This window comes from Mustelus asterias, chromosome 5 (assembly GCF_964213995.1).
Source record: "Mustelus asterias chromosome 5, sMusAst1.hap1.1, whole genome shotgun sequence".
Classification (NCBI taxonomy): domain Eukaryota; kingdom Metazoa; phylum Chordata; class Chondrichthyes; order Carcharhiniformes; family Triakidae; genus Mustelus; species Mustelus asterias.
Genome location: NC_135805.1, coordinates 29,266,701 through 29,293,234, shown reverse-complemented (window position 1 = coordinate 29,293,234; position 26,534 = coordinate 29,266,701). Strand labels below are relative to the sequence as shown.

The 26,534-nt window shown below is 47.3% G+C and overlaps 1 protein-coding gene across 1 annotated transcript in view; it reads left to right on the top strand.

Moving 5' to 3' along the window:
• Positions 1 to 1,943: 1,943 nt before the first annotated feature.
• slc16a10 (solute carrier family 16 member 10) overlaps positions 1,944 to 26,534 on the top strand; it is a 139,149-nt gene continuing 114,558 nt past the window's right edge. The window contains exon 1 of the mRNA XM_078212343.1: positions 1,944 to 2,421. Coding sequence (XP_078068469.1) covers positions 1,959 to 2,421 — 463 coding nt within the window. The 5' untranslated portion in view covers positions 1,944 to 1,958. The remainder of the gene's footprint in view (positions 2,422 to 26,534) is intronic.

Here is a 26,534-nt window from a genome sequence, read left to right as displayed (position 1 = left end):
ATGGCGCCACGGACCCAGGTTCGATTCCCAGCTTGAGCCACTGTATGTGGAGTTTGCACATTCTCCCCGTGTCTGTGTGGGTTTCTTCCGGGTGCTCTGGTTTCCTCCCACAGTTCAAAGATGTGTGGGTTGGGTGGATTGGCCGTGCTAAATTGCCACTTGTCAGGGGGATGAGCTAGGGTAAATGCATGGGGTTATGAAATAGGGCCTGGGTGGGACTTTGGTCGGTGCAGAATTGATGGGCTGAATGGCCTTCTTCTGCATTGTAGGATTCTATGATTCTTTCCTTCTCTGTGAACGAAATATGAGAAAAATATCAGCCATGATTGAATGGTGGAGCATATTCGATGGGCCGAGTGGCCTAATTTTGCTCCTATGTCATATGGTCTTATGGTATGTTTTGTCTGTATAGTATGCAAGAAACAATACTTTTCACTGTATCCCAATACATGTGACAATAATAAATCACTTGGATGGGTGAGGAGATTGAGGGGAGGGTGGGTAAGTACTCACTAACACAGTTCGAGAGGTCCAGCACAGCAAAAGGCTTGAGCTTTTGTGATGTGGGGGCTGGAGAGAAGTTGCTGTCTATATCGCCACGCCCCCGATTGTGATGGACAATCGGGATAACCAATAAGAGGGGGTATGGAGAGGAGGCTGGTGCTGGAGCTGTCCAATGGGGGTGAGGCTGGGGAGGATAGTCCGGCCCAGGGGTTGTAACCATTTAAAATGGATCAAAGCTGGGCAGAGCGGCAGTGGCAGACTGAGTGTGTGGGGCAGGAGAGTCTGTAACAGTGAGGCAACTCAAACTGTTAGTGTGGCAATCCCAGTGTGTGAACTTGGGAGGGGAGGGCAAGGGAGAGAGAGGCAGCACCAAGACTGGGAGACAGCATCTTATTGAATTATCCTGTTTTAAATGTGGGACAGGGGCTGAGGGGAGGGCAAGAGAGAGAGAGGGGGGCTGAGGGGAGGGCAAGAGAGAGAGAGGGGGGCTGAGGGGAGGGCAAGAGAGAGAGGGGGGCTGAGGGGAGGGCAAGAGAGAGAGAGGGGCTGAGGGGAGGGCAAGGGAGAGAGAGAGGGGCTGAGGGGAGGGCAAGGGAGAGAGAGAGGGGCTGAGGGGAGGGCAAGGGAGAGAGAGAGGGGCTGAGGGGAGGGCAAGGGAGAGAGAGGGGTTGAGGGGAGGGCAAGGGAGAGAGAGAGGGGCTGAGGGGAGGGCAAGGGAGAGAGAGAGGGGCTGAGGGGAGGGCAAGGGAGAGAGAGAGGGGCTGAGGGGAGGGCAAGGGAGAGAGAGAGGGGCTGAGGGGAGGGCAAGGGAGAGAGAGAGGGGCTGAGGGGAGGGCAAGGGAGAGAGAGAGAGGGGCTGAGGGGAGGGCAAGGGAGAGAGAGAGAGGGGCTGAGGGGAGGGCAAGGGAGAGAGAGAGGGGCTGAGGGGAGGGCAAGGGAGAGAGAGAGGGGCTGAGGGGAGGGCAAGGGAGAGAGAGAGGGGCTGAGGGGAGGGCAAGGGAGAGAGAGAGGGGCTGAGGGGAGGGCAAGAGAGAGAGAGAGGGGCTGAGGGGCGGGAGAGAGAGAGGGGCGGGAGAGAGAGAGGGGCTGAGGGGAGGGAGAGAGAGAGGGGCTGAGGGGAGGGAGAGAGAGAGGGGCTGAGGGGAGGGAGAGAGAGAGGGGCTGAGGGGAGGGAGAGAGAGAGGGGCTGAGGGGAGGGAGAGAGAGAGGGGCTGAGGGGAGGGAGAGAGAGAGGGGCTGAGGGGAGGGAGAGAGAGAGGGGCTGAGGGGAGGGAGAGAGAGAGGGGCTGAGGGGAGGGAGAGAGAGAGGGGCTGAGGGGAGGGAGAGAGAGAGGGGCTGAGGGGAGGGAGAGAGAGAGGGGCTGAGGGAGCTGGGCAGCCTGATGGTGTTGGATCCTCAGGCGGGACACTCCTGAAGCAGACACGGGGGGGCTGAGGGACACGGGGAGGGGGGGATGACAGCGAAGGGCCCGAGTGCCGAGGGCGGCCAGCCTCTGGCGGAGGGACCGGGGCAGGAGGAGGGAGAGGCCGGCAGCCCGGGGCAGGAGGAGGGAGAGACCGGCAGCCCGGGGCAGGAGGAGGGAGAGGCCGGCAGCCCGGAGCCGGCCCCCCGCCACAAGGAGCCGCTGAACGGGACGGCGAGCGCGGCGGAGGCGGGCTGGCGGCTGCAGCTGGGAACCGGGGATGGGGACGGGGAGCAGGCGGCGGGCACTGAGCCTCTCCGGGAGAAGCTGGCGGGCAGCCCCCAGCCCGCTGTCCCGGTGCCCCCGGAGGGAGGCTGGGGCTGGGTGGTGATGTTCGCCTCCATGTGGTGCAACGGCTCCGTGTTCGGCATCCAGAACGCCTTCGGGCTGCTCTTCCTGTCTCTGCTCGACAACTTCGGGGATCCCAACGACAAACATCTGCGCTTCAAGACAGGTAAGCAGAGGCTGCCAGAGAGTGCACAGGGTTAGACCCTCAAATACCCCCTCCCCAAATACACTAGAGAGTGCACAGGGTTAGACCCCCAAATACCCCCTCCCCAAATACCCCCTCCCTAAATACACCCTCCCTAAATACCCCAGAGAGTGCACAGGGTTAGACCCCCAAATACCCCAGAGAGTGCACAGGGTTAGACCCCCAAATACCCCCTCCCCAAATACCCCAGAGAGTGCACAGGGTTAGACCCCCAAATACCCCAGAGAGTGCACAGGGTTAGACCCCCAAATACCCCCTCCCCAAATACCCCCTCCCCAAATACCCCAGAGAGTGCACAGGGTTAGACCCCCAAATACCCCCTCCCCAAATACCCCCTCCCCAAATACCCCAGAGAGTGTACAGGGTTAGACCCCCAAAAACACCCTCCCCAAATACCCCAGAGTGTACACGGGGTTAGACCCCCCAATGTCCCCCTCCCCAAATATCCCAGAGAATGCACAGGGTTAGACCCCCAAATTCCCGCTCCCCAAATACCCCCAGAGAGTGGCACAGACTTAGACCCTAAATACCCCCTCCTGAGAAATCCCCTCCCTAAACACCCTCTCCCTAAATACCCCCAGAGAGTGCACAGGCTCAAATCCCCAAATACCCCCAGGGGGGTGCACAGCCTGCAACAGCGCCAGGCCCATCCCTAACTACCCCCCTCCCGGAGTTAACACCCTCCTGGAGACAGCCCCCACCCAAAGAGACCCCATTCCTCTATATCCCAGAGAGATCCCCTCCCTCTCCCACCCATTACTCCATACATGTTGCAATCTGAAACTTTCCAACCGATTCATCAATGTCCAGGCGACAGGATTCCTATATTTCCTGCCAGTCTTTCTCTCTCCCCAGATTCCCACTGCCAGGACCATCTTTTGGGAATGCTAATCACCGGCCTACTTTGTTGCTGCTGCTTACATGGTACAGGAGAGTTACCTCTGGTGTCCTGCCCAGTGTTAATCCCTCAGTCAACCCCACAAACAGAAACACCCTTCTAAAGTTTATTTATTAATGTCACAAGGAGGCTTACGTTAACACTGCAATTAAGTTACTGAAAATCCCCTAGTTGCCACACTCCAGCGCCTGGTCACATACACTTAGGTTGATTGGCCATGTTAAATTCTCCCTAACACACATCTTTCGGAATGTAGGAGGAAACCGGAGCACCCGGAGGAAACCCACACAGACATGGGGAGAATGTGCAATCTCCACACAGGCAGTGACCCAAGCTGGGAATTGAACCTGGGTCCCTGGCTCTGTGAGGTAGCAGTGCTAACCACTGTGCCACCGTGCTGCCCCACTTATTGTCACTTTGCTGTTTGTGGGAGCTTACTGTGTCTAAATTGGCTGTTCCTACATTACAGCTACATTTCCAGAGTATTTACTTACATGTCAGTAAAGTACTTTAGAACATCCTGTGCACCCAGAATGATGCTACATAAATGCATTCATTTTATTTTGCATCCTTTGATTGCACTGCCCCATTGGCTGGTAGGTGAGTGTGGAGAATGCTTGCAGGCTATCAGTGGGCAAACAAATGTTATTGTAGTTTTGTTGACTGGACAGTGATTGAGAGAGTTGGCACTCTTATAGTAAAAATTACAATGCAGCTTTTTCTGTTCAACAAAGGAACAGGAGTAGGTCATTCAGTTCCTTAACTCTATCATTCTGTCCAATTTGATCTGTCTTTCCTCCAATTCTCTTAACATCCTTACCTAACAGAAACACATTGATGAACAGTCTTGCAGCCCGGTGGCACAGTGGTTAGCACTGCAGCCTCACAGCGCCAGGGACCTGGGTTCAATTCCCGGCTTGGGTCGCTGTCTGTGTAGAGTTTGCACGTTCTCCCTGTGTCTGCGTGGGTTTCCTCCGGGTGCTCCGGTTTCCTCCCACGGTCCAAAAGATGTGCGGGTTAGTGGATTGGCCACGCTAAATTCTCCTTAGTGTCAGAGGGATTAGCAGGGTAAATAAATGTGTGGAGTTACGGGGATAGGGCCTGGGTGGGGTTGTGGTTGGTACAAACTCGATGGTCTGAATTCTGTACTGTAGGATTCTATGAATGTACTCAGCATGTACAACCTTTTTGGCGTAAGTTCCTGTTGTCCTTCATGAGAGAAGAATTGTTCTTGATTTCACTGCTAAACAGCTTAGCTCTAATTTAAAAATGAATTTTGAATGATTTTTTAAGCCCTCTTGCTCTGGTTCTTCACCCCTCCCCCCACACCATCCAAATAATTTTCTACCTACTGAATCCCTTTATTATTTTAAAGACCTTGGCTAAACCACTCAAACTCCTAAATTTATGAGAGTGTATCATTTTGGTAGGAAGAACATGGAGAGACAATATAAAATGAAGGGTACAACACTAAAGGGGGTCCAGGACACAAACACCTCTGTATATGTGAGTAAATCATTGAAAGTGGCAGGACAGGTTGACGGTATGGTTAATGAAGTATGCAGTATCCTCGGCTTTATTAATATGGATACAGAATGCAAAAGCAAGGAGGTCATGTTGAACTTGTACAAGGCAGTAGTTCAGCCTCGGCTGGAGTATTGTGTCCAGTTCTGGGCATCACACTTTAAGAAAGATGTGAAGGCATAACAGGGAATACATGATGGCACAGTGTTTCGCACTGCTGCCTCACAGTGCGAGGGACCCGAGTTCAATTCTGGCCTCAGGTCACTGTCTGTGTGGAGTTTGCACGTTCTCCTTTGACTGCATGGGTTTCCTCCGGGTGCTCCGGTTTCCTCCCACGGTCCAAAAATTATGCGGGTTAGGTTGATTGGCCGTGATAAATTGCCTCTTAGTGTCAGGGGGACTAGGAGGGTAAATATGTGGGGTTATGGGGATAGGACCTGGGTGGGATAGTTTTTGGTGCAGGCTCGATGGTCCAAATGGCCTCCTCCTGCACTGTGGATTCTATGATGCAGAAAAGTTTCATGCCAACCGTTCCAGGGATGAGAAACTTCTGAAAGTTATGAAGATAGATTGTACTGTTTTCCTTGGAGAGAGATGGCTGAGTGGAGATCTGTTAGAGGTGGCCAAAATCATGAGGGGGATCTGGACACTAGTTGTGGAGAAACTGTTCCCACTCATGAAAGGATTGAGAGCGAGAGTGCACAGATTTAAAGTAATTGGCAAAAGAAGCAGAAGTGACACGAGAAGAAACTTTTTCACGCAGCAAGTGAGTTAAGGTCTGGAATACGCTGTCTGAAAGTGTGGTGGAGGAGGAAGGTTCAATTGAAACACAAAGGGAATCTGATGGTTATCTGAAAAGGAAAAATGTGCAGGGGAGAAGGTAAAGGAATAACACTCATTGAAATGCTTATTTGAAGAGCCAATGCAGTTAGGATGGGCTGAATGGCCTGTACTGTAACAATTGTGATTGCTGCCTGCGCTGCTTTACAGGCATTATTAACCTGTTTATTTTAGATGGATACTGTTTGCTTCATAATATTGCCATGGCACTTGTATATGAGTGTTCTGCCATTTGGAAAGTCTATCTTGAGTTGTATTAATTGAATATCTGTCATGCCTCAACTCAGAGTCATAGAGGTATACAGCATGGAAACAGGCCCTTTGGCCGAACTTGTCTATGCGGCCTTTTTTTAAACCCCTAAGCTAGTCAAAATTGCCCGCATTTGGCCCATATCCCTCTATATATATCCATCTTGTCCATGTAACTGTCTAAATGCTTTTTAAAAGACAAAATTTTACCCCTTCTACTACTACATCTGGCAGCTTGTTCCAGACACTCCCCACCCTCTGTGAAAAAATTGCCCCTCTGGACCCTTTTGTGTATCTCCCATCTCACCTCAAACCAATGTCCTCTAGTTTCAGACTCCCCTACCTTTTAGAAAAAAATATTGACTATCTAGCTGATCTATGCCCCTCATTATTTTATAGACCTCTATAAGATCACTTCTCAGCCTCCTACACTGCAGAGAAAAAAGTCCCAGTCTATCCAGCCTCTCCTTATAACTCAAACTGAGCTCTGTCAACTCAGCATCAACTGGGAACATGTCATAGAGCATCGCTAGACCATGACTATCTGGACAAAGTAAAAGCTTTAACAACACCAGGTTAAAGTCCAACAGGTTTATTTGGTAGCAAATGCCATTGCTACCAAATAAACCTGTTGGACTTTAACCTGATGTTGTTAAAACTCTTACTGTGTTTACCCCAGTCCAACACCGGCATCTCCACATCAAATCCAAAGGAGCAGTGTTGAACAAAGAACAAAGAACAATACAGCACAGGAACAGGCCCTTCGGCCCTCCAAGCCCGCGCCGCTCCCCGGTCCAGGATTGAATCCTGAATCCAGGATCCCCGCCCAATTTTCCAGCCTATCTACATACCAATATCCTATCCACCGAGCTGTCCCTCACAGCTACGATGCTTTGTTCATCACAACCTATTAACTCACCCCCTCACCCCCCCATTCCAGACCATGTGATCTCCAGGGAGAGGCGAAAACCCAGAGTGAAAACCCCAGGGCCAATATGGGGGAAAAAAATCAGGGAAATTCCTCTCCGACCCCCTGAGGCGATCGAAACGAGTCCAGGAGATCACACTGGCCCTGATCGGAAAATGCTTCCCAACCCTAGTCATTTCCACTTCCACGAACACCATATGAATTCCCTGCCCCCGAGACAGGTTCCCAACTATCCGCAGTCTCGCTCTGTACTGGCACCAGCAAGATGATCATAGAATGAAGCCTTGAAACAAGAAACAAGGAACAATTAGCCCGCGCCGCTCCCTGGTCCAAACTAGACCACTCTTTTGTATCCCTCCATTCCCACTCCGTTCATATAGCTGTCTCGATAAGTCTTAAACGTTCCCAGTGTGTCCGCCTCCACCACCTTGCCCGGCAACACATTCCAGGCCCCCACGACCCTCTGTGTAAAATATGTCCTTCTGATATCTGTGTTAAACCTCCCCCCCTTCACCTTGAACCTATGACCCCTCGTGAACGTCACCACCGACCCGGGGAAAAGCTTCCCACCGTTCACCCTATCTATGCCTTTCATAATTTTATACACCTCTATTAAGTCTCCCCTCATCCTCCGTCTTTCCAGGGAGAACAACCCCAGTTTCCCCAATCTCTCCTCATAACCAAGCCCCTCCATACCAGGCAACATCCTGGTAAACCTCCTCTGTACTCTCTCCAAAGCCTCCACGTCCTTCTGGTAGTGTGGCGACCAGAACTGGACGCAGTATTCCAAATGCGGTCGAACCAACGTTCTATACATCTGCAACATCAGACCCCAACTCTTATACTCTATGCCCCGTCCTATAAAGGCAAGCATGCCATATGCCTTCTTCACCACCTTCTCCACCTGTGACGTCACCTTCAAAGCTCTGTGGACTTGCACACCCAGGTCCCTCTGCGTCTCTACACCCTTTATGGTTCTTCCATTTATCGTGTAGCTCCTCCCTACATTATTCCCACCAAAATGCATCACTTCGCATTTATCAGGATTGAACTCCATCTGCTATTTCCTTGCCCAAATTTCCAGCCTATCTCTATCCTTCTGTAGCCTCTGACAATGTTCCTCACTATCTGCAAGTCCTGCCAGTTTTGTGTCGTCCGCAAACTTACTGATCACCCCAGTTACTCCTTCTTCCAGATCATTTATATAAATCACAAACAGCAGAGGTCCCAATACAGAGCCCTGCGGTACACCACTAGTCACAGGCCTCCAGCCGGAAAAAGACCCTTCCACTTCCACCCTCTGTCTTCTATGACCAAGCCAGTTCTCCACCCATCTAGCCACCTCCCCCTTTATCCCATGAGATCCAACCTTTTTCACTAGCCTACCATGAGGGACTTTGTCAAACGCTTTACTAAAGTCCATATAGACAACATCCACGGCCCTTCCTTCGTCAACCATTTTGGTCACTTCTTCAAAAAACACCACCAGGTTAGTGAGGCATGACCTCCCTCTCACAAAACCATGCTGACTATCGTTAATGAGTTTATTCCTTTCTAAATGCGCATACATTGATTTTAAGCCAGTTTAAGTATGGAATTCTTTTTAATCTTGAAAGTAAATAGAGTATGGCCAAAGTTACCTGGGTGCAGTAATGGTGATAATGATTCAGGGGCGGCACGGTAGCACAGTGGTTAGCGCTGCTACCTCACAGCGCCAGGGACCGGGGTTCGATTCCCAGCTTGGGTCACTCTCTGTATGGAGTTTGTACATTCTCCCCGTGTCTGCGTGGGTTTCCTCCAGGTGCTCCGGTTTCCTCCCACGGTACAAAGATGTGCGGGTTAGCTGGATTGGCCGTGCTAAATCCCCCTGAGTGTCAGGGGGACTAGCAAGGGTAAATGCATGGGATTATGGGGATAGGGTTTGGGTGGGATTGTGGTTGGTGCAGACTCGATGGGCCAAATGGCCTCCTTCTGCACTGTCGGGATTCTATGCTAATACAGATAGCCCATAGTCTAGCACTGACATTCTTAAACTCAAAACAGTTTATGAGGAGGCCGCCATTTGGCCTGTTTTTCTTGTGCTGGCTCTTTGAAGGAGCTCTTCTCACTTATCCAATTCCCTTTTTTGAAAGATGTGGCATCTGCTTTTATCTCCCCCTTCAGAGAATGTGACCATAACTACCAGCTGTGTTTAAAAACTTTTGTCCCTTCTCTGATGCTGTTGCCAATTACCTTAGATCTGTGTCCTCTCGTTACCAGCCCTGCTATTAGTGGAAACAGTTTCTCTTTACTTACTCTTATCAAAACCCTTTTGTAATCTTGAACACCTCCATTAGATTTTAACAGTACTTGTCAATATTTTTATATGTACACAATCCTTTTTAAGTGGCTTGCCCGAAAACATAACTATGGGTCCGAGTTAACAGTGAAAATGTAAACCAAAACATGTTGTTATAATTTACACCCACGTTTCTCCCATTATAATAAAAGCGGAAAATGTTGGATAAACTCGTAAGCTCTGGTAGCATCTGTGGAGGGAGTAACAGAGTTAACGGTTTGAATCTGTATGACTCTTCTACAATCACATGGGGTGGAATATTCCCAAAAAATGGCAAAGTGTCAGGTTCTGACTGAAAACCGGTGTGCTTCTCTCCAGAAACACAGCCAGCTTTTCTCACCAGATCTTCTGACACTTTGTCAAAAATAAATCGAGCAGGGAGAGGATGTTTTGGGAGATGTGATCTGGTGGGACGGGGCCTAATAGAACGGGCTCCACAGAGATTGGGGCGCCCAGATTTCAAAATAAAGTTAAACAATCCCAACTTGGGACTCCTGGTGGGCAATGGGACCACCCACAACTCTCAAATGTAGAGGGACAACGTCCCCCCCCATGCGCGTGCACCCACACCACACAGGCGTCAAGGTGACCAAACCTGTTCCCCCCCCCCTCCACACACACACACACGCACACAAACACTTCAACAACATCAGGGCACCCCCCCTCCCCATTTACAGTCTCTGCTTCCTCACCCTTATGCAAGCACATCCCCCCCCACCACCACCCATTCGGGGTTACCCTGAGGACCTGCCCTGGTGCTGCCAGGTTGGTAATGCCAAGGTACCAGGTTGGCAGTGACAGGACACTGTCCTTTCATGTCCCTCACCACCTGTGGGGCTATACTCACCTCCGCGCCCCTAGCATGGTCATCACGACTGGCTTTCATTTTTGAAAATCAGGGGGAGCATTTAATGCAGCTGGACCCAGTGATGTTTGGCGGTGGGGGCGGGGAGAGGAGGGAAGTGGCAGGGAAAATCTCAAATTGAAATCTTGCCACCGCAAATCCGAGTTCTGGCCCTACCTGAGATTTAGCAGCCTTAACAGGTTTGAGCCTGTGGTGAACGGGTCCTCAGAATCGCACCCATAGACTTGGAAATTTTAACTCTGTTTCCCTCTTCACAAGCGCTGCTAGACCTGCTGAGTTCATCCAGCACTTTGTTTTTATTTCAGATTTCCAGCATCTGCAGTATTTTGCTTTTATTGTCATCTGATATAGTCTGGTAAATGTAGCTAACTGTGATATTTGTCCTCATTTAATGGAATAGGATCTAACCGTTCTTATAAGCCTGTCATATCATAACCATTCCAATAAATCTGCTTTGGGACAGACCATCACCAGAAACAAAAGTGTGATCCTTGTGCTTTTAGTTCTTATCATGCAGGTAGAAGTCTCGAAACATTAGTGCTGTTCATTGTACCTTGTGTCAATGTTGGTGCCTTGACATGAACTAGTCAATGCTAATCTGTAAAGAAAGGCATTCCTATAGTCTCTGCAATGTACTTTTACGAAACAGGAACTTTCGTTCAACCCAGCAGCGTCATGTTTCTGGCCTATAGGAAACCCACACTGTCAACTCGTGTTGTTGGACAGTAAAAATCCCAGCGGTGCAGAAAAGTTGCATTCTCTCTGCTCTGATTTAATATAAAATGTTCATAACTGGATGAAGCTCAGAACTCCCCTTGCCGTGAGGTTTTTACTTTACAGGCGTAATCAAGGCCTGGTCTGTCGCCGCCTCTTCCACGGCAGTCAGTGTGTTGCTTTTAGAGCACAAACAATGGCTTATCAGTTATTGCGGTGTGTCATCACCCCCACTACTTTGCTATATCACCTGGAATGTAAGTGTCTTGCCGAGCTGGTTCTTACTGACTGCACATCCTATTTGTGACAAATGTTACGTTGGAAGATGGAGCCATCTGTACTACAGCTGGAGCTCAGAACTCCAGTTTTGTTTGTGGTCAAATGTACCGGTTTCATTTCAGGCAATGGTTACAGTAAGTGTGTCAAAGCTTTGACTGCATCTTATTTGGTAACCTGCTTGCATTCATCCAGTGTGGTAGAGTGGTTGTTGACTGTTCTATTTACCTCCCTCTCTGGCAAAAGAAAATCTCAGTCTTGCCTTCTGACTGGTAGTCAGCGAAGTCCCAGAAGGTGTATAGATTTTGCATCTTTCATTCAAAGGAACAAAGTAAACTGGAGAAAGCTAAAGGGTAAAATGCTTCTTGCGTCAAAAAGATACAAAAGTCTGAGGTCACGTACCCTCAACCGACTCGAGAACAGCTTCTTCCCTGCTGCCATCAGACTTTTGAATGGACCTACCTTGCATTAAGTTGATCTTTCTCTGCACCCGAGCTATGACTGTAACACTATATTCTGCACACTCTCCTTTCCCTCGCTATGAACGGTATGCTTTATCTGTATAGCGCGCAAAAAACAAGTTTTTACTGTATACGAATACATGTGACAATAAATCAAATCTCAGCTGGTAATGAGTATAGGAGGAGATTGTGTTGACATGGTGTCATATCAATGCATATGATGCACCATAGTGATTTGTCTTGAATAAATTATCCTCCATTTAGTCTTTATTGTCTTGTAGCAAATGCGGCATCTAATTTATGTGCCACCAATGAGATGTACGGCCAGTTAATCTGTTTTTGGTGAAAGAATGTTGACCAGGTTACCAGGAGAACTCTTTACTTTTAGTGGACCTTTGGGATTCCCAGAGAGCAGTGTGTGCTCAATCGTTGAGCATATTCAAGTCCGAGATCGACAGATCTTTGGATACTAAGATAATCCTGGGATATGAAGATTATCCACAATTCTGATGATTGGAAGGGTGGGATTGAGGAGCCAAATAGCACATTCCTATTTCCTGCATTCTAATGTGTTAGTGCTGATGCTCTTGTGGAAGCAGGCACGGAACGTTTCATAGAATCCTTACAGTACAGAAGGAGGCCATTTGGCCCATCGAGTCTATACCAACCACAATCCCTCTCAGGCCCTATTCCCGTCACCCTCATTTACCTTGCTAATCCCCCTGACAGAGTCAATTTAGCAATGCCAATCAACCTAACCCGCACGTCTTTGGACTGTGGGAGGAAACCGGAGGAAACCCACGCAGACACAGGGAGAACATGCAAACTCCACACAGACAGTGACCCGAGGCTGGAATTGAACCTGGGTCCCTGGCCCTGTGAGGCAGCAGTGCTAACCCCTGTGCCACCGTGCCACCCTATATTAAAGATGCTAAATTGGTGAAAGTGATTGGGGAATAAAAGTAGCTTTCTTTTAATAGCGCAGTGAAGTTTCTCCTGGGTTTGCTGCCAGCAGTGTGGAGGAGATGAATGATGGAGAGTGTTGGATAGTGGTTGAGGTGTAAATAGAGCTGGTAGTTTGTGTGGGAGATTGAGAACAAGATGAGAAGGTGTAGCTGACGCAGATCAGTTCTGAGTTTATTGAAGGGTGGGGAGGTTTTGAGAAGCTGATTGATTGGCCATCTCCTGCTCCTGATCCTTACATTTTTTCCTAACCATGATGACTTCCTGGGATTTTCGTTTTTGAAAATATGCCCCTGAACAGCCCTTGGTTTAATATTTTCACCCTGCAACAGCACCTCTGACAGTGCAGCACTTAGCCCTTCAGTATTGCATTGAAGTTTCAGCCTGGTTTGTGCTCAAGTCCTGGAATAGGGATTGAAGCCATGATGTTTCTGACTCTTAAACCACGGCAACAGAGAGAGAGAGAGAGATTGGGAGAGCTCAAAACCAGTCCTGAGGCTCATCCATGGCCAGAATCGTTCCAGTGGAGGATCTGGATATATTCACTTGTTTCTGCTTCTTGTCACTTAAAATAATTTGTATAAATTATACTGCTAGTTTCCTCATGTATTTGAACTAAGAAGTGAATATTTTGTGTCCTGATTGTTGTAGGGTGATGTACAGTTTGGACAACTAATTGAATTTGGAAACATTTAACGTAAGCTTGAATTTAAATTCTTGTCGGGGTATATTACACAGGAAAGCAGTGGCTGGAAAATTCTTGTCTGACGTCAACAGTCCTATAGCTGGTCCGTCTAATTTTCCATCCCAATCCCGACGATTCCTGCCATGGGCAGGATGAGAAAATCCCAGCCTGAGCACAGTGATTTTTAGTTCTAACACTGGTAGGAATTTTAAATGCTGACTCAGGCGAGGACAATGAAGTATAGCTCGCCAGCATTCCTTACCATGTTGTCTGTCTTAAGAAGAAATCCTGGAGGCTCATCCCACACCCAAGGGTGGGATGGGGCCTGAAGAAGCTGGCAATGTCTGGTTTCTGGAAATCAGGGCAGCCTGGTCTCCAATTTTATAAAAGAGGACCCCGTGGTGCACTTTCACACACAGTCGATTCCCACCATTTGTGGGAGTTCTGTTCTCCGAAGCATGAAATGGTGAACATGCACCTGAGCAGTGTCGTCACATGCTCAGTGTGCACTTTCTACTTGGGAATGATGTCGGGAAAGGTGAGAGTTTAACATTCTAAATCACAGATGAGTGAAGTTTTGGGGCTGCGAACCACGATTACTTGTACTACATTCGCACAAGCATTGGTGGGAGAATCGGTGCAGAATTGATGGGCTGAATGGCCTCCTGCACTGTAAGATTCTATGATTCTAAACAAATTTGCAATAGAGGGAATCGTAAATGACAGGCGTTGACTATCTGATATAGAAGTCTTGCGAGCATTATGACCTTCTTGTCACTTCTAGCTCCCCTGTTAATAATGTATTATCTGAGCAGTTTCTGAGGAGATATGCTAGAATATTAAAATATATATTGAGTATTTAAATCTTGTTATGGTCTTCTGTGCTATAACAATTTTGTGATTCTGTTCACACCTCTTGGGCAAGATTTTCCAGTTGCGCCTGTCCCGAGACTGGAATTTCCTGCACAAGGTCAACGGATCTTTAAATGGTCCATCGAATTTTCCATCCCGCCTGCGACGATTCCTGCAGCGGGTGGGGCAGGAAGATTTGCCCCCTTGTTTGTAAATGTTACTTCTTGGAATACTTCATATCAGTGTTTAGAATGCAATCTTGCTTTATAAAATTTCACTTATGGACAGAAAGATTAATGTAAGTTCTTATCGTTGTTTTCAAATTTGTCAATGGCCTTGCCCCTCCCTATTTCTGTAATCTCCATCTCCACAGCCCCGTGAGATATCTACGATTCTCGAATTCTAGATGTTTGAGCACCCTTACACCTAAAACGCTGAAATTCCCTTCCTAAATCTTTTGATTTGATTTATTATTGTCACATGGAAAATCAGATCTCTCAGTGGGAGAGCATCTTGGGGATAGCGATCATAACTCTATCTCCTTTAGGCTTGCATTGGAAAAAGAGAGGATCAGGCAAGCTAGGAAAGTGTTTATATGGAGTAAGGGGAAATATTAAGACATTAGACAGCAAATTAGAGGAGTAAATTGGAAGGAGGTATTCTCAGGGAAATGTACTGAAGAGAAGTGGCAGTTTTTCAAGGAATGTCTGTCCAGAGTTCTACAGGACAATGTTCCGAGCAGACAGGGAGGAGTTGGTAGGTTAAAGGAACCGTGGTGCACGAAAGCTGTGCGGGACCTAGTCGAGAAGAAAAGGAAAGCGTACAAAAGGCTCAGGGAGCTTGGCGAAGATAGGGATTTAGAAGAGTATACGGCTTGTAGGAAGGGACTAAAGAAGGAAATTAGGAGAGCCAGAAGGGGTCACGAGAAGGCCCTGGCAGGTAGGATTAAGGAGAACCCTAAGGCGTTCTATAAATATGTGAAGAGTAAAAGGATGAGACGTGACAGAATAGGGCCTATAAAAGGTGAAGGCGGGAAAGTCTGTACGGAACCAGTAGAAATGGCAGAGGTGCTCAATGAGTATTTTGCCTCAGTTTTCACAGAGGAGAAGGACCTGGGTGGATGTACTGCGGGCGTGCGGTAGACTGAAAGGATTGAGTATGTGGACTTTAAGAAAGAGGTTGTGCTGGAATCTTTGAATGGCATCAAGATAGATAAGTCGCCGGATCCGGATGGGATGTACCCCAGGTTACTGTGGGAGGCGAGGGAGGAGATTGCAGAGCCTCTGGCGATGATCTTTGCGTTGTCGATGGAGACGGGAGAGGTGCCGGAGGATTGGAGGATTGCGGATGTGGTTCCTATTTTCAAGAAGGGGAATAGGGATAGCCCAGGTAATTACCGACTGGTGAGTCTAACCTCAGTGGTCGGTAAACTGATGGAGAAGATCCTGAGGGACAGGATATATGAGGTTTTAGAGAGGTTTAGTATGCTCAAGAATACTCAGCATGGCTTTGTCAAGGGCAGATTGTGCCTTACGAGCCTGGTGGAGTTCTTCGGAAATGTGACTAAACACATTGACAAAGGGAAGGCGGTAGATGTGGTTTATATGGATTTTAGCAAGGCGTTCGATAAGGTCCCCCATGCAAGGCTTCTAGAAAAAGTGAGAGGGCATGGGATCCAAGGGGCTGCTGCCCGGTGGATCCAGAACTGGCTTGCCCAAAGGAGGCAGAGAGTGGGTATAGATGGGTCTTTTTCTAAATGGAGGTCGGTCACCAGTGGTGTGCCCCAGGGATCTGTTCTGGGACTCTTGCTGTTTGTCATTTTCATAAATGACCTGGATGAGGAAGTGGAGGGATGGGTTGGTAAGTTTGCCGACGACACGAAGGTTGGTGGGGTTGTGGATAGTCTGGAGGGATGTCAGAAGTTACAGAGGGACATAGATAGGATGCAAGACTGGGCGGAGAAGTGGCAGATGGACTTCAACCCAGATAAATGCGTTGTGGTCCATTTTGGTAGGACAAATGGGATGAAGGAGTACAATATAAAGGGAAAGACTCTTAGTACTGTAGAGGATCAGAAGGACCTTGGGGTCCGGGTCCACAGGACTCTGAAATCGGCCCCGCAGTTGGAGGAGGTGGTTAAGAAGGCGTATGGTGTGCTGGCCTTTATCAATCGAGGGATTGAGTTTAGGAGTCCAGGGATAATGATACAGCTATATAAGACCCTCGTCAGACCCCACTTGGAGTACTGCGCTCAGTTCTGGTCGCCTCACCATAGGAAGGATGTGGAAAAGATTGAAAGGGTGCAGAGGAGATTTACAAGGATGTTGGCTGGATTGAGTGGCATGACTTATGAGGACAGGCTGAGGGAGCTCGGTCTTTTCTCCTTGGAGAGACGAAGGATGAGAGGAGACCTAATAGAAGTGTATAAGATGTTGAGAGGCATAGATCGGGTGGATTCTCAGAGGCTTTTTCCCAGGGTGGAAATGTCTGCTACGAGAGGACACAGGTTTAAGGTGCTGGGGGGTAGGTACAGGGGAAATGTTAGGGGGAAGTTTTTCACACACAGGGTGGTGGGCGAGTGGAATCGACTGCCGTCAGGGGTGGTGGAGGCGAACTCAATAGGGTCTTTTAAGAGACTCCTGGATGAGTACATGGAGCTTAATAGGATGGAGGGTTATAGGTAGGTCTAGAAGGTAGGGATGTGTTTGGCACAACTTGTGGGCCGAAGGGCCTGTTTGTGCTGTAGTTTTTCTATGTTTCTATGTATTAGCATACAATGAAAAGTATTATTTCTTGCGTGCTATGCAGACAAAGCATACCGTTCATAGAGAAGGAAAGGAGAGAGTGCAGAATATAGTGTTACAGTCATAGCTAGGGTGTAGAGAAAGATCAACTTAAAGCAAGATAGGTCCATTCAAAAGTCTGACAGCAGCAGGGAAGAAGCTGCTCTCGAGTTGGTTGGTACGTGACCTCAGACTTTTGTATCTTTTTCCTGACGGAAGAAGGTGGAAGAGAGAATGTCCAGGGTGCGTGGGGTCCTTGATTATGCTGGCTGCTTTGCCGAAGCAGTGGGAAGTGTAGACAGTCAATGGATGGGAGGCTGGTTTGCGTGATGGATTGGGCTGCATTCACAACCTTTTGTAGTTCCTTGCGGTCTTGGGCAGAGCAGGAGCCATACCAAGCTCTTTCTATCTTTTCTCTTTTTAGGGCATTCCTTAAAATCCACCTCCATTGACCAAACTTCTGATCATTTTCCCGGATGTCTCCTGTGTGGATTGGTGTCCAGTTTTGCTTTGCAATGCTCCTATAAAGCGACTTGAGGCAGTTTTATTATGTTAACACAATAAATGTACAACTCGTAAGCATTTTATTATGGGGAATATGAAACACTTCATCATTAAGTTTGCCAGTGAGCCAGCTGAATCGCCCTATCTTTAAAACAAAATGCCATTTTCTCTCAGTAATTGAAATTTCTGGACTCTAAAGTATCAAACTTAAAGAAACATATTTCATAAAAACATGTACTGTGAAACACCAAGAATCTAATATGCATCTTGTATATCATAATACAGAAATATGCATTCAGTCTCTAAACTATCAGTTCATGTCCCAGAATAGCATTTAATAAAAATGAAATGTAATTTAATCAGGACTGTAAGTTAATGCTCCTGGTGATATCTTGTATGTAGTATAAACAGTTGTATCGTTTTAAAACAGAGTATCCTCCACCTCATATAGGACACTGCGTTACAATAATTTTAGTCTAAACTGTGATTGGAAACAAAATCAGCTACTCAAATGTTTGGTTTTTTTTGCTACGTTGTTTGTTTATTCTGCTACTTTGAGCAGCAAAGGTTGTCTTTTGGAAGCTCTGTTCACCTGCCATTTTCTTTTTGAAAATCTGGAGTTGAAATTACTCTATTTAATGCCAGAATCTCTGCAGCATGTCTGAAGCTCGGGGCGGCATGGCGGCACAGTGGTTAGCACTGCTGTCTCACAGCGCCAGGGACCTGGGTTTGATTCCCGGCTTGGGTCACTGTCTGTGTGGAGTTTGCACGTTCTTCCCATGTCTGCGTGGGTTTCCTCCGGGTGCTCCGGTTTCCCCTCACAGTCCAAAGATATGCAGGTTTAGGTGCATTGGCCATACTAAATTCTCCCTCAGCGTACCCAAACAGACGCCGGAGTGTGGCGACTAGGGGATTTTCGCAGTAATTTCATTGCAGTGTGAGTGCAGGCCTACTTGTGACTAGAGTCATAGTGCTTTACAGTATGGAAATGGGCCCTTCGGCCCAACTTGTCCATGCCGCCCTTATTTCTTTTTTTAAAACCCCTAAGCTAATCCCAATTGCCTGCATTTGGCCCATATCCCTCTATACCCATCATACCCATGTAACTATCTAAATGCTTTTTAAAAGATAAAATTGTACCCGCCTCTACTACTGCCTCTGGCAGCTTGTTCCAGACACTCACCCCCCTCTGTGTGAAACAATTGCCCCTCTGGACACTTTTTTATCTCTCCCCTCTCACAAAGAACAATACAGCACAGGAACAGGCCCTTCGGCCCTCCAAGCCTGTGCCGCTCCCTGGTCCAAACTAGACCATTCGTTTGTATCCCTCCATTCCCACTCCGTTCATATGGCTATCTAGATAAGTCTTAAACGTTCCCAGTGTGTCCGCCTCCACCACCTTGCCTGGCAGCGTATTCCAGGCCCCCACCACCCTCTGTGTAAAATATGTCCTTCTGATATCTGTGTTAAACCTCTCCCCCCCCCCCCCCCCCCCCCCCCCCCCTTCACCGTGAACCTATGACCCCTCGTGAACGTCACCACCGTCCTGGGGAAAAGCTTCCCACCGTTCACCCTATCCATGCCTTTCATAATTTTATACACCTCTATTAAGTCTCCCCTCATCCTCTGTCTTTCCAGGGAGAACAACCCCAGTTTACCCAATCTCTCCTCATAACTAAGCCCCTCCATACCAGGCAACATCCTGGTAAACCTCCTCTGTACTCCCTCCAAAGCCTCCACGTCCTTCTGTGTGGCGACCAGAACTGGACGCAGTATTCCAAATGCGGCTGAACCAACGTTCTATACATCTGCAACATCAGACCCCAACTTTTATACTCTATGCCCCGTCCTATAAAGGCAAGCATGCCATATGCCTTCTTCACCACCTTCTCCACCTGTGACGTCACCTTCAAGGATCTGTGGACTTGCACACCCAGGTCCCTCTGCGTATCACCTTAAACCTATGCCCTCTAGTTTTAGACTCCCCTACCTTTGGGGAAAAAATATGGACTATCTGCCTTGTCTATGCCCCTCATTATTTTATAGACCTCTATAAGGTCACCCCTCAGCCTCCTATGCTCCAAAGAAAAAAGTCCCAGTCTATTCAGCCTCTCCTTATCATTCAATCCATCAAGTCCCGGTAGCATCCTCGTAAATCTTTTCTGCACTCTTTCTAGTTTAATAATGTCATTTCTATAATAGGGTGACCAGAATTGCACACAGTATTCCAAGTGTGGCCTTACCAATGTCTTGTACAACTTCAACAAGATGTCCCAACTCCTGTATTCAATGTTCTGACCGATGAAACCAAGCATGCCGAATGCCTTCTTCACCACTCTGTCCACCTGTGACTCCACTTTCAAGGAGCTATGAACATGTACCCCTCGATCTCTTTGTTCTGTAACTCTCCCCAACGCCCTACCATTAACTGAGTAAGTCCTGCCCTGGTTCAATCTACCAAAATGCATTACCTCGCATTTATCTCAATTAAACTCCATCTGCCATTCGTCAGCCCACTGGCCCAATTGATCAAGATCCCGCTGCAATTGGAGATAACCTTCTTCACTGTCCATCATGCCACCAATCTTGGTGTCATCTGCAAACTTACTAACGATGCCTCCTATATTCTCATCCAAATCATTAATATAAATGACAAATAACAGTGGGCCCAGCACTGATCCCTGAGGCACACTGCTGGTCACAGGCCTCCAGTTTGAAAAACCACTCTCTACAACCACCCTCTGGCTTCTGTGAAGAAGCCAATTTTGTATCCATTTAGATACCTCACCCTGGATCCTGTGAGATTTAACTTTATGCAACAACCTACCATGCGGTACCTTGTCAAAGGCCTTGCTAAAGTCCATGTAGACAACATCAACTGCACTGCCCTCATCTACCTCCTTGGTTACCCCTTCAAAAAACTCAATCAAATTTGTGAGACATGATTTTCCACTCACAAAGCCATGCTGACTGTCCCTAATCAGGCCTTGCATCTCGAAATGCCCATAGATCCTGTCTCTCAAAATACCTTCCAACAATTTACCCACCACAGATGTGAGGCTAACTGGACTGTAGTTCCCAGGCTTTTTCCTGCAGCCCTTTTTAAACAAAGGCACAACATTTGCCACTCTCCAATCTTCAGGCACCTCACCTGTGACTATTGATGATTCAAATATCTCGGCTAGGGGACCCGCAATTTCCTCCTTAGACTCCCACAACATCCTTGGATGTACCTCATCAGGTCCCGCAGATTTATCTACCTTGATGCGCTTTAAGACTTCCAGCACCTCCTTCTCTGTAATATGTACACTCCTCAAGACATCAATATTTAATTCCCCAAGTTCCCTAACATCCATGCTTTTCTCAACAGTAAATACTGATGAGAAATATTCATTTAGGATCTCGCCCATCTCTTGTGGATCCGCACATAGATTACCTTGTTGATCCTTAAGAGGCCCTACTCTCTCCCTTGTTACTCTTTTGCCCTTTATGTATTTGTAGAAGCTCTTTGGATTCTCCTTTGCCTTATCTGCCAAAACAATTTTGTGTCCCCTTTTTGCCCTCCTGATTTCTCTCTCAACTCTACTCCTATACTCTTCAAGAGATTCACTTGATCCCAGCTGCCTATGCATGTCACGTGTCTCTTTCTTCTTGACCAGGGCCTCAATATCCCGAGTCATCCAGGGTTCCCGACTTCTGCCAGCCTTGCCCTTCACTCTAAGAGGAATGTGTTTACCCTGAACCCTGGTTAACACACTTTTGAAAGCGTGCCACTTACCAGACGTCCCTTTTCCTTCCCACAGACTCCCCCAATTAACTTTTGGAAGTTCCTGCCTGGGGCGGCACGGTAGCGCAGTGGTTAGCACTGCTGCTTCACAGCTCCAGGGTCCCGGGTTCGATTCCCGGCTCGGGTCACTGTCTGTGTGGAATTTGCACGTTCTCCTCGTGTCTGCGTGGGTTTCCTCCGGGTGCTCCGGTTTCCTCCCACAGTCCAAAGATGTGCAGGTTAGGTTGATTGGCCAGGTTAAAAAAAAATTGCCCCTTAGAATCCTAAAATGCGTAGGTTAGAGGGATTAGCAGGTAAAATATGTGGGGGTAGGGCCTGGGTGGGATTGTGGTCGGTGCAGACTCGATGGGCCGAATGGCCTCTTTCTGCACTGTAGGGTTTCTATGATTTCTATGATACCATCAAAATTGGCCTTGCCCCAATTTAGAATATTAACTTTTGGGACAGACCTATCATTCTCCATAGCTATCTTAAATCTAATAGAATTATGGTCACTGGTCCCAAAGTGATCCCTCACTAACACTTCTGTCACCTGCCCTTCCTTATTTCCCAAGAGGAGGTCAAGTTTTGCCCCCTCTCTAGTTGGGCCATCCACATACTGAATGAGAAATTCCTCCTGAATACACTCAACAAATTTCTCTCCATCCAACCCTCTAATACTATGGCTGTCCCAGTCAATGTTGGGAAAATTAAAATCTCTGACTATTACCACCCTATTTTTCTTGGAGCTATCTGTAATCTCTTTACATATTTGCTCCTCAATTTCTCGCCAACTATTTGGGGGCCGATAGTACAACCCTATCCAAATGATTTCCCCCTTCTACCCATATAGACTCAGTGCCGAACCCTCGGATATATCCCCTCTCAGTACGGCCGTGATGCTTTCCCTAATCAAAAGTCCAACTCCCCCTCCTCTCTTACCCCCTGTTCTATCTTTCCTATAGCATCTGTACCCTGGAACATTAAGCTGCCAGTCCTGTCCCTCCCTTACCCATGTTTCAGTAATTGCTATAATATCCCAGTCCCACGTACCCATCAATGCCCTGAGTTCATCTGCCTTGCCTGTCAGGCCTCTTGCATTGAAATAAATGCAGTTTAATCTGGACTTCCCTTGCTGTCTGTCTTGCTTCTGCCTGACCTGTCTGGTACTAGGATTACTGACACTGCCTTTACTAATTAATGTGCTCTCTTTAACTTCCGTGCTGTCCTCAAACTTCTCTTCTGTCTCCCTATTGCTTTGGATCCCACCCCTAATAAATAAACTTTGAAGCTTGTGCCATACTAAGACTGATATTGCCTATGTTCCTTATTTTTTTAATTGTGGCCTTTATTGTTTGAGCAGTATGAATGTGGGAGAGTAACTTCATTGTAAATTTGCCAGTGTTGAAACTCCAGCTGCTTGCTACATTACTGGATCAGAGTTCAATCCCAAAGTGCAGGTCTGAACTTTGTCTAAATAGATGCTATAGGAATTTGTTACTCGCTATAATTATCTAGTGTCATAACCTAAAGGTTCATTTAAATTGTGCAATTTTAAAAAATGATAAGCAACTGGCTTTGATGTATTAAAAGTCAGATGATGAAACTGAAAGGGCGATTGACCCTGTCTGCACCTCTATATCTTTATCGCTGGATTTTGTTTTTGCTCTTCAGCTTTATTGCTGACTACTTGCACTGAAGATTATGATGACGAGGATAGAATTTCCTGAATGCTTTAGCCAAGTGATCATTCATTTTTACTTGAATCTGGCGGTTCAGTTGTACAACTGAGGCTATTGTATACCCTCTCCGGCATGCGTTAAAAAGATCCCACAACGCTAGTCTGAACTCGAACATGGGCATTCTCTATAGCAACAAGGCCAATATTTATCCTTCAACCAATATCACAACCATGATCACAGTGTTGTTTGTTGGACCTTGGTTTGCCTAGATTAGCTGCCATGCTGCTTCCATTACTACAGTGACTACACTTCAAAAGTACCCGTGAAGTGCTGAGGTCATGAAAGGTGCTATATCTTTCTATTTTATTTTTCCACGTGGAATCTTGACGTGTGGTTGAAATCTAGTACCCTGTTTTCTGGCTTTGCTATATCCAGGGGGAAAGGACTGTCGGCATTTCTTGCCCAGTAGGGAGCCGCACTGATGTTGCTGATACAGTGGTGAAGTGAGAGATGACGCTGGTACCATCTGCTACAATCTGGAAGGAGCAGGATTTAGACGTGGGCACTGGTATCCATGCCCTGGTTTGAGACTGACTGGTGGTGCTGCTCAGTTTTCTTCATCTTTGTGAATCATTGCTCCTCCCAGATGTTCATGTAGAAGATGTACTTTATGAATGTGGCCTCTGTACGGAACTCAGTCCTTCTCTCTGCTTCACCCTCCACTCTTTTTTATTTGTTGCTGTACTAATTAGCCCTCTGCCTCTATGGCAGCCCTACCAGACACCTCAGTGGCCACAGTAACGCTGCCAAAGGCCTTAAACTGCAAGCTAAACTCTCTTCTCAGAAACTAGAAGCAGGAGTAGGCCATTCGGCCCTTTGAGCCTGCTTCACCATTCGTTTTGATCGTGGCTCATCAAATTCAATATCCTGATTTTACCCCCCCCCCCCCCACCAAATCCCTTTACCGCAAGAGTTATATCTAATTTCTTCTTGAAATCACACAATGTTTTAGCCTCAGCTACATTCTGTGGTAGTGAATTCCACACATTCACCACCCTCTGGGTGAAGAAATTCCTCCTCACCTCAGTTCTAAACTTCAACAAAACATCCCAAATCCTATTTGATTTGCCCTCGTTTCTCTTTTCCTGTGCATCTGATTTTCTTGCCGTTCCATTGCTACACAAATTTCTGTAATCTTGCTTCATCCCTGTAAATGATGTGCAATCACAGCAGTTTCACTAGTGCTGTTAGCATTCCCACAATGCAGATCGTTTTGATGCATTTAAGGACATCTCGGTTGCTCATTTGTCCTGTTACTAAACACACATGACAGAATGCAAGAAAACCATATGCAGATAACATTTTCCTTGTTGAAGTTGTACAAGACATTAGTAAGGCCACACTTGGAATACTGTGTACAGTTCTAGTCACCCTATTATAGAAAGGATATTATTAAACTAGAAAGCGTGTAGAAAGGATTTGCTAGGATGCTACCGGTACTTGATGGATTGAGTTATAAGGAGAGGCTGGATGAACTGGGACTTTTTTCTCTGCAACATAGGAGGCTTAGGGGTGATCTTAAAGAGGTCTATAAAATAATGAGGGGCACAGATCAGCTAGATAGTCAATATCTTTTCCCAAAGGTAGGGGAGAGTACAACTAGAGGGCATAGGTTTAAGGTGAGAGGGGAGAGATACAAGTGTCCAGAGGGGCAATTTTTCCACAGAGGGTGCCGAGTGTCTGGAACAAGCTGCCAGAGGTAGTAGTAGAGCAGGTACAATTTTGTCTTTTAAAAAGCATTTAGACAGTTACATGGGTAAGATGGGTATAGAGGGATATGGGCCAAACGTGGGCAATTGGGAATAGCTTAGTGATTTTAAAAAAAGGATGGCATGGACTAGTTGGGCAGAAAAGCCTGTTTCCATGCTGTAAACCTCTATGATTCAGATAAACCTCTCAGATAAACTTCTAAATGATAATACTGTCAACTACCAGCATCATCTCCCAGCTGACTGCAGGATGTGGCGTCACACCTTCTGAGAATCAGATCATTAATCTCAATGATAATTAACAATTTGCCCAATGTGCAGGCGAGCTCCGCTCTTTGTGTCGAAATCTTAATCTTTGGCAGAACAGAAAACACTGAAATCACACAGTGGGGAATCGGGCAGGTCTGTTCTCTACACCCTAGCTATGACTGTAACACTACTTTCTGCACCCTTTCCTTTCCTTCTCCCCTATGTACTCTATGAATGGTTTACTTTGCATAGCGTGCAAGAAACAATACTTTTCACTGTATCTCAATACATGTGACGATAATAAATCAAATCTGGCGCAAGACTCTCTCACACAGACGAAAACATAATGGTGTCCAAACTGACTGCAAAGCATCAGACTCAGAAACCAAAATTACTCTGATATTGAGTGCCCAAAATCCAAATAACCATCAAAGGTATCGACTGCCCCAGTGAGAGACCAGATGAGAAATTCCATAGGGCTGTTTGAATCTCTCCAAATCAGCAGCCTTTCTGGACCTTCCACTCTGATGGAAGCTGTTCTATGGATGGAGGCTGCTTTGAGGATCCAGACCCCATTTCATTAACCAGTGGGTCCCTTATATGTAACAGACCCAGACCCCAGACCCTCCCATGAACAGGCACTTCTGTAAACTTCCTCTATTTCTCGCCTTCCTTCAAAAGGACTTCTTGCAAACACATCCAGTCTCTGTCACTATAAAAAGATGTAACGTCAGCTGAGAACTCCGTTCCTGTCTGCAAGGGCAGAAGTCAGACCTGGGCTGGTGACTCCCCCGGTCTGTCTCCGGCCTCATTACTGCCAGAGATTTTCCGTGCTTTCTGACACTCCCTCGTTCTTTTCAGCTTCTCCTCCTCGGCTTCCTGGAGTACGTCAAATGGGTTGAACTTATCGCCTAGCTTAAGTTTTTAAGTTTATTTATTCGTGTCACAAGTCCACTTACATGAACACTGCAATAAAGTTACTGTGAAAGTACTCTAGTCGCCACACTCTGGCGCCTATTCGGGTACACTGTGGGAGAATTTAGCATGGCCAATGCACCTAACCAGCACGTCTTTCAGACTGAGAGGAAACCGGAGCACCTGGAGGAAACCCACACAGACACGGGGAGAACATGCAAACTCTGCACAGACAGTGACCCAAGCCGGGAATCGAACCTGGGTCCCTGGCGCTGTGCTAACCACTGCGCCACCCACAGTACATGTTGGGCGGCATGTACCTCTTGCAGGTCAAAAAGCAATTGGTGATGGCACAGCTGAAGTTTATTTATTAGTCACAAGTAAGGCTTACATTAACACTGCAATGAAGTTACTGTGTAATTTCCCTAGTCGCCACGCTCCAGCGCCTGTTCGGGTCAATGCACCTAACCAGCAACGTCTTTCAGACTGTGGGAGGAAACCCTCGCAGACACGGGGAGAATGTGCAAACCCTCCACACGGACAATGATCCAAACTGGGAATCGAACCTGGTTCCCTGGCGCTGTGAGGCAGCAATGCTAACCACTGTGCCACCGTGCTGCCCTATGAACAGTGCAGTGGAACTGACCAATACAATTGTTCATTAACCTCCAATCACAGATTCCCTGTCTTCAGCCTTGCTGTTCCTCCAATCATAAATTCTGTCTCTGGAGGAGCGGCAAGAACTGGAGGGAGGGAACATTTGATTGGAAGACTGTAGCAGCGAGCTTGGCAGAAACAGAATCTAATTGGAGG